General features: G+C 46.3%; 1 protein-coding gene across 1 annotated transcript; it reads left to right on the forward strand.

The window, feature by feature from the left end:
* Positions 1-2,446: 2,446 nt before the first annotated feature.
* Positions 2,447-8,286, forward strand: LOC144142178 (uncharacterized). The gene is made up of 2 exons (XM_077673556.1): positions 2,447-4,517; positions 8,045-8,286. The coding sequence occupies exons 1-2, from the start codon at positions 4,180-4,182 to the stop codon at positions 8,049-8,051; spliced, it is 345 nt and encodes a 114-aa protein (XP_077529682.1). The 5' UTR covers positions 2,447-4,179; the 3' UTR covers positions 8,052-8,286.
* The last annotated feature ends 663 nt before the right edge of the window (positions 8,287-8,949 follow it).

Raw genomic sequence — 8,949 nt, forward strand, 5'->3', positions numbered from 1 at the left:
TGGTGCCACTTAGACTATGTGTGAATATCATGGTGCTGTAAAAATGTCTTGCACTACTTTGATGCTTGCTGCTGTACAACGTATACTTCAACTAAAATATAGGCCTAGCAGGACGAGCGAACCGCACAACATGACTACTTTTTCACTGATGTGCTTTTTGAAGGTTTAGTTATGCATATATACCAACTATCCCACCTCGCCTTTCTGCTGCAGGAAGTATACGTCCATGGCAGTGACGCTGTACGGGTTTGTGCATGTTTCCTTTTGCCACATTTTGTGGACATGGCTTCATCCGTGTATATATTGTCACTTCAATCCACCAAGCGGTTAGGATAGACACAGAAAAATATTTCGCAAGTTCAGATGGGACCTGTAGCTGTGCTAAAATGTCCTCAGAGTCCCCATTCACGAAATATTGTTCTTATATATAGTGGTACCTCACATTAGCTGTCATAGTCAGTGTTAAGTTTGCCTTAGTAGTGCCAGTGCTGACACTAAATTATATCCACTCCACTCTCTTCCTGTCCTTTATTGTTACACCCATCTTCTAGCGTTCTATTGCCTGCTAAGTCGTCCTTAATTTAAGTTAGACCCTTTTAGTTACCCTGGAAGTTTCTGCCCCATAGGCGAGTACCGGTAGGATGCAGCTGTCATACACTGTCTTTTTCAGGGACAATGGTAGGCGGCCATTTTGTATTCTACAAGTCTTAAAAAGCTGTATTAACAACACAGGTTTTCCTGTACCCATGCCTAGATTGATGAACTGGCTTGCAAGAGAGGTGCTACTGCAACAGTCTGCACAAGGCGCCTGCTCAGGCTACTGTTGACGGTCAACTTGGCGCGGGACTTCTCCTGGTTTAGGAAACAGGAAACACGCTTTTTTCCACCTGCGAGTGGCATCCTGTATTGTGTGTAACTAGATATTTTCGTGTAGTTACAGACATCAAATTCTTTCACCAGACAATGTATGGGGTCCAGATTTTTATTGTCAGTCACATCCTGCGCAAATATCAGCTTTGTCGACAACCTGGGGCTTCTTAGTTTTTATTGCTACAAGCGGTATTAAATTTCTTTCAGTCTTTGGACCATGAAAATATTACTCACTTTCCAACCAATCCGGTCTGCAACTATTTTGGCAGTTTCTGGCACCACAACGAAGAACGGATACTGTTTTAGAATTCCCTACCATAACTGATGATGGAGGCATGCACCATTGAACCACCATTGAATCATTTCCGTGCTTCCAAGCGTTTTTATTTTGTGTTATTGTTCTTTGAGCGTATCACTTTGTGTAAATCACGTAGTCATGTAAATCTGTCTTCTTGTAACTAATATTCAATCATTTTCGTGTTCCCCGTTTTCTCGTTTGTTCCCGAATCATATCACTTTGTGTGAAATATTGAAATAGTGTAACTTATTGTTTTTCTAACCAGAATTCAATAAGTTGTTTCTAAAGTTCTTTGTTGTTTTGTTGTTGTCCTGCCATTTCACAAATTGTGAATCATTTCGTCACGTCAATTTCTACTGCTCTTGTAACCGCCTACAGTCATTTCTTTATACACACATTTTCTTTAGAATATAACCATTTCCCTAGATGTTGGTCTGTTTAAGGTAGCTTAAATTTGTATGGCACTCACAGCCACCACTCAACACCACTTGTGTTTCCTAGGTGCTTTTATTTTATTGTACCACAAACTTTTCGGTACACGTGAACTATTTAGTTTCGTAAATTTTCTGTGTTTTATAACCACCATTCAATCATTTCTTTGTTTTCACACTTTTCTTGCGTTGCTTTTCACCCAATTATTATGTGCGATATTTCAAGTTGCAATATTTCAAGTTGCAATATGTGCGATATTTCAAGTTGCATAGCTATCTTGTACTTGTACCCTGGGTTTACATGTTTGCTTTTCTTCCTATTTTTTGTCAACCGTTCTCCTGTGTGTGACTTATTTATAGTCATGAATATTTGTACTATTTTTATAATTGTACAATGTGTACCATGTGGGCCAGGGCAGATAGGAATGAAAATTAAAGTGGTTGTGTTGCGAAAGCATATTACATAATTGGGAAGTCAATATAAACTGTTTTGCCTTAACTCTTGTGTTTTATGTTTACTTTGAAAGCGTTCTTACTACCTAACTGCAGGTACTTACAGATAGGATGGGAGACTGTGATTTTAAATAGTTTAATTTTTGAATTGTTTCTGTGATAGTTTATTTGCAGAAGGCCTGTACAGCCGTGCTGTATGGTACAATTCGATGACGCTACTGTGGTTGCCTTAGTGTCCAGGGCGCTTGTGCTGATCAGGACTGGTTTGCTGCTACTTACTGCCTCTTGTTTTCGACACGACATTTCTTGTTTAGAGCTGTGCTTCGTGTGCTTCTGCGAGACTGTGTGGTTAGCTTGGCACTTCACATATGAGACTTCATGCAGTATGCAGCACTTCAAAAGTGGAAACACATTAATCTAGAAACTAGTTGACAAGTAACAGCAAACAGTGCTAAGTAGCTAGTAAGGCATGTATTTGAAGTATAAATACCCACAACACGTAGGTAACCTTGGAAAGGAGGCTGGCCAAACTTCCAAGTAATGTATAAAGAATGTAAATTTCAGGCATACAGGTTCATATCAACAATATCATACTAACGTACACAAGTCATGAATATAACAAATTAATGCTTGTGCCAAAGACAGAAAACCAACGTAGAACAGACATCTATATACGTCTTGCATGCGTACCACTACAATATCCATAAGACGTACCACTAAGGTAACATCCCGTAAACAGCTTATAAAAGTACCATGAGACGTCTATTGGACGTGATCCTTCGTGTGATTTGGATGGGTTTTTTGCGGTTGTAGCAACGTTGTATATATGTAACTCCGACCCCAACGGTCCGTCTCCTGGACATCTGCGATGTCGGTTGCTGACGTCTCCGGGATATCTGCACGACGTAACGTGGTTTGCTGGGGAGCCAGTTCATTAAGGTATAGAAGAAGATGTGAACAGCCTTCTTGTGACGCATTTTAGAAATTTATGGCAAAGCAATGAAAAGCTTGCTTACTTCGTGAGGGCTTGCCTTCCCGCATGCCCAAGAGAATTATTTAAGTGGAAAATTTGAAAAGAGCTGCTCATGGTGCCAAGACGACTCACCTTCACTTCGTTTATAGCTGTGCTGTTCTTGAATCTCTGTTTCTATGTTTATTGCATTTTCCATGAACACTTCATCGTACCATTCTTAAAAGTCAATTGCCATAAAGTTTTACAGGAATGCCACGCCAACTTGAATGTCTCGATTCAGTACGAGCCCAATCCGCACTTATCGTACCATTATTGTACATCTCGTATTTAATTTTTTGTGGCCATGAAATTTCCCTAGCTGACGTGTAAATATGTGATTTAAAAGCTTTCGCAGCATTGCATTTAGGTTCGCTGACAAATTTCCGTCTTTTTCTCAAATTCGGATGAGGTGGACTTGCCTGACTTCAAAAAAAAAACGCCTAAGGAATTCCGGTAGCCCCAGTTTCCCTAAACGTAAAGAGACACTGACAATATTTCAATGGTAAGCGAGCTAGAACAGGGCGCACTGACGTACAGAACTCCTATAAGAAAGCCATGAGCTCAGAGTAAGAAGTAATGCTGCAGGAGGGAAAACATCTCTTCCTGCGACGGCCAGATAACGTCAGAAGCACTTGTCGCAGGTTAAGCTAGCGAAATCTGTTGCGGGACATAAAACTGCTCGGATCCGGCATCGGCATTCCTCTGCGCCGCCAGAGCGAGGCGTCGCCACTGAACGAGTGTGGTCCGCATCATTTGGTTCCTGATGTGCCGCTACGAACTCCATCCATGGAGGAATATCGAGTTTTGTCCGTTTCATGTCGGCTTCAAAATGACGTTTTCGAGCGAGCCTTGATTGGCCGAAATCAGGCGACTCGATGTGACGCAGCACGTTCACTGGTTGCAGGTCTCGCAAGAGCAACTACTGCGTGCCTGGAATGGACGCGAAATGGGCGTCTTCGAAACAAACACCACTCGGAATTCCGCTCCAGCTTCCAAGCTTCTAAGTCTGCGATGCTTTTTATTGTGGCATTGACCAGGTCACTAGGCCACGGCCGCCACGATGGGGCTCCGGATAATTCCATTTTCGCTCTGTTGCCACGAGTGAAATTCCAAAAATGCCCTCCCGCTTTCTGAGATGGTGTGTACAAGAGGTGCACTCTGGCCTTTCCTCCGTGTCTCCATCCGAGCAGCTGCTGGTGCTGGCTGCGTCCGCCGCTCCACACCCGCTCTGTCCCGCCCGGGTGGTGTGCTCCAAGCTCCTCCGGCACCGGGTGTGGCTGGACGGGGGAGGCACGGCGCAGGGTGGCTACTCACTCGGCGCCTCTTCGGCCGCGCACTTCTCTGATGCTGCCACGTCGACCATGGACAACACCGAGGCGACGTCCACAGCCCGGCCGGCACCGAACAAGGCGCCACCCAAGAAGGCCGGCTCTGGTGGCAAGCCGCAGAAGGGGTGAGCCATACATGCATGTTTTGTAGCGTGAGCTACACTGGCCGACGTTGAACAGATTCGCGTGGCTCTTGGACAGCCGTGCTGTGCATGAGCGAGGAGCAGTGACGTCTCACGGCGCACCGCTTGCGCGCCGGAGGAGCCGCCACCGCCGCTATTGGATTGGATTGTAAATTGTTTCATCAGCAGTAAGCATGATAATCAGCTACTCCTAGACAACTACGAAACCTAAGAATAACCAGGTGAACTTTAGCTCACGCTAGGTATATCCTGGTATAGCAGAGCTAAGCCACTGCTTATTTTTTTCCACCCGTGTTTGCCATCGCAAGCAGGAGCAGCAGCAGCGCAACTCTGCATACCCTGATAACTTGTGGCACCATATCTATTGTGAAAATTCCCTACTCATTAAGGCCTCTGTTGCTAACGTTAGATTTTCCTATGAATGAGCGTCTTGGCCGATATACCACTGGCGCCTACATACAGAAGGCGTCGTGGGTAATGTCATACTAACAGCGGAGATGAACCAGCAGTTTAATTAGCGAAGATGGCAGCATGTTACTAATTTTGCAGCCGACCATCACGATGCATTGTCTCAGTGTCAACCTCGTAAAACGTTGGCATGGCACGCTGCAGGAAGTGGTTGATAACTGATTGAGCAACCGCCCATGCCCTAGAGTGCCCTACAGGCAGCTCTATGAAAGGAAGATTGTGGCTTTCTGGCCTTTCTTTTGTCAAAAGTGGCTGTCAAAAGCGTTTATTGCCCCAACTGAAAGATAGCTGGCCAATACCTCCTGCATTGCTTGATTGACGTAGTTTGAGCGCTTGAAGAACACCAGAACCGGAATAGAGAGAAATTTTTGGGGAAGTTATTATTGGGAAGAATAATTAATCGCTGAGGTACTCCGTGACCTCCTATTCAAAATACTAGATATGTTGGCTGACTAGGTTTTAAGACCATTTATGATTTACGGAAATAATTTAAAAGACCCGTTGAAGGGGCTCATTATTAATAGAAGCCAAGCATGTGTTGCCTCCAAGCTTAATTCAGAAAGCATACTTTACGTATGCTTGAAACCAGCCTTTCTTAAGACTCCGAAAAGTGCCCGAATAAGAATAGGTTCCCGAATATTTTAGAAACCTTCCTTCCTTCCTTCTTTCCTTCCTTCAGGCCAACTTCAGTCATATTTCAGAAAACTTCTTTACCGGCCAACTGCACTCAAATTTCACCTCGGCCAAATTTACTTTAAAGGTACAGTACGTACCACCAAACCAAGTAGTACATGGCTGCTGGCCTTATTAAACTCGTTGTCAAGTAGCTAGAAATAATTCAAATAGCACCATCGCAGGTGACGCTGCACCTTCCATCTGATCGTGCGAACAGCCATGAAGCGGAAGTAACATTGCAGCCGCCCGTGTGCTTTCTCCTCCGGCCAGCCAGGAGAACGGTTCGAGCTCGACTGGGTGCGCTTCTCGAATGGCTGCTGCGAGGGAGAAGCGTTCCTAAGCCATTCTAGCCAATTTAGCTTTGCACGCACGCTCGCTCCGGACGGCCGGCCGCATGCGGCCGATCGCTCGCCGTCTAGTACGTCACTTCAGCCTGGCCGTGATGGCCGCGTTCTTCTCAATTTCGGCTTCAAAGTCTCCACTTTTGTCTGGTATATCGTGCCATGAACACGCGTAATTGAGCTGTCATACTTTGTATCTTGCAGTCTTTTTTCAGGCAGAGTATATGAAAAACGTGTTCAGGAGGTTAAAATTTTGAGTGCAGTTCCGAGTAACTGAGGCCCACATAGACGAGGCTAGCGCAGAGGTGGGCTGGACTTCTGCACCAAATGGGATGCACGCCCGCGTGGCGAGCGTTGTCAAGGGATCGAATCAATCAGCTCATTACACGGCCGGTCCCTTGTACGGAACTTTCGCTTATTATTACGGCACATATTTATTTGCCGCTTGCACTAGCTGTAGCATTAGAGATGACAATTTCTTTAGGAATTTCGCCACACTATCATCCCATTCCTCAAGTGCTCAAGTTCGTTCTAGCAGTGAGTTCTTTCTCGCGAGTGGCGACAAACTGTAGCCGCACATCCTTGCGTGCTTCCGTGTGCAGACGCAGCACCACGGTGCCGGTGCCGGCACTGCGACACGTACACCATCCGTGCCGGTTTGCGAGTGGGTGTCCGGCCGCATCAGGATGGTCGGCGTGTGCAAGGATAATTTGGGCTTTCAGAAAACCTTTCCTTCTTTTGAGCTTTCCCAAAGCCCCGCGCAAGACTCAGAGAGCTAGCGTCACAGTCTGCAATGTTGGTCGGGAGAGGGCATGCTTCATATAGTTCGGGAGCTACCTTATCTGGAGCTTACTTTTTGAATTGATAGGTCCAGGGAAAGACCTTGTAGCAGCATCCGCAGCAGCACTATCGTGATGGGTAGGGTGTGGCGCCACACGAGAGGGAAGAAGACGAAGTTGGTTACCAGCCTCAAACGCCAGCACTACGTCGGCGTCTCTTTCCTCCGCGGCGCTGGCCCGTCGGCCACAGGCGTCATGCAACGTTTGTGGGTGCGGGCTAAGCCTCTTTACGCGACGGCCGGCAGGACGGTAGGCTGTGGGACTGCAACCTGTTTTCAGTGTAAGCTCGGTATTAAAGCGCAGCTCTTATGTGCCCGCTCCTGTAGTTTCGCGGCGTCCCTCACCGTCGGACCCGTTGTAACCCAGACATCTAGGAGGCACCTGAGATGTAGCGAGGAGGAGAGTAGGGCGGAAGGGTGAGGGGGAAAGTGGTATGCCAAGGCCGCGCGAGACATGCTTGGCAGCGGCGGCGCACTACGAAATAACGCCAGAGTACAGCACGCTGTCGTGCGTTCACTGATGACACGATCGCTTGTTAAGGAGAAGGAAGTACTTCCTGAGGCGAGGCTCAGTGATGAAAAAGCGAGAATTCGGAAGTGCATGCCGCCGCAGCAGCAGCTATGCGCCGTCGGCGAGAAGACGGCAGTTAGCGCTCAAATTTTGCATTTTGCCGCTTTTCTGATGGAAGCGAAAAGCGAAAACGCCCGTGTGTTCGAGATTTCGGCGCAAGTTAGAGATCCCAAGGTCGTCCATATTAATCCGGAGCCCTCCATTCCGTCTCATCGTTTGCGTGGCGGCGGTGCGTTAAAACCTCACAATCGGTCAATACTTAAGTTACGTTTCTTATTAAGGGGTAAGCAATGTTTAAGGGATACTTAATGATAAATTCCTTCAGTATTCGTTTTTAAAATTTCGGATACACTACTTTCCGATTTGGTCGCGTAAAGATATCTGCATACACACGAGATTTAGTATTACACGTGCTCATATCTAACTGTCGAAAACGTGTGTGACCAAGATATTTTGGCACTCTCTACTGTTGCCATAGATAAATGAAGACCACCAGCAATCACAAGTCGGGGTGGCAAAACTGATGCCGAAAGATTTACTTGCTCAGAGCTTTAATGTTTTCTTCATTGTCAGCTTTGCAAAGTTTGTAATTTAACCTATTGCTTTCTCTTTTCAGGAAATAAAGCGACCTGTGGGAGCCAGGAGACGCCAGGGACGCATTCGTGTCCTGCACTAACGATCGACTCAAGGCCGAAACACTGAGTTCGAAATTCTGCAACACGACCTCTTTAGACATTTTTTGCCAATCAAAATGGAGTGTCATAACAACAACCACCCGCATTGCTGCAATTATATTTCAGCCTGTGCAACTTGCTGTAACTACAGCGTGGTTTACTCCTTTTTGTTACTCACCATTATAACAGGGTGCATATTTGAACTGTTTGTGTCACTGAATGGCATTATATTGTCGTGTAGCCGAGAAAGATGCGGGGTTCTTTCAGTAAACAAGGTTTTTATGAGCGAACTTTAGCTTTGAAAAAAAAAAACCCTAGCGGCAAAGAAGCAGTCAATAAAACAACACGCACAGTCGAGCATTGGCGATTTAATTGCCGCGGCGTTTGAGCTGCAAGCTTTTATCTCTCAGTACTTTTCTTTCTCGAACCATCCAATGAGTTCGAGAACACTGAATAGCAGTCCAGTATAGGAACCACAGGGCGCAACCTCTTCCTGTTAAACAAGACTGCCCGTAGCGCCAAGGAGAAAATTGGCCTCGTATCTCTTTCTTTCGCTGCAAATGTCGGGGAAAGGCGATAGTCGACTGGCTATAAGAGAAGGCAGGCAAGCTATCAGAGAAGGGAGGTAAGTAAATGCCTCCCTTTTATTTCTTGTTCACCTCTCATGCCGTTCCCCCCCCTCCCCCCGTCTCGTTCCTCCCAAGGTAACGCGCTAAAGGTTTGCTCCGGTCAATTTACTTTACCGCGTTCCACTGCTCTAAGTCGGGTGTCTCGATGCCAGTGCTGCGGAACGGCGGACACTCGCGGGAATCCAGGCACCCTACGACAACGTTTATAGAACCACGTT

Source organism: Haemaphysalis longicornis, unplaced genomic scaffold (assembly GCF_048455015.1).
Source record: "Haemaphysalis longicornis isolate Haplotype H1 unplaced genomic scaffold, Haemaphysalis longicornis Haplotype H1 scaffold_6, whole genome shotgun sequence".
Classification (NCBI taxonomy): Eukaryota; Metazoa; Arthropoda; class Arachnida; order Ixodida; family Ixodidae; genus Haemaphysalis; species Haemaphysalis longicornis.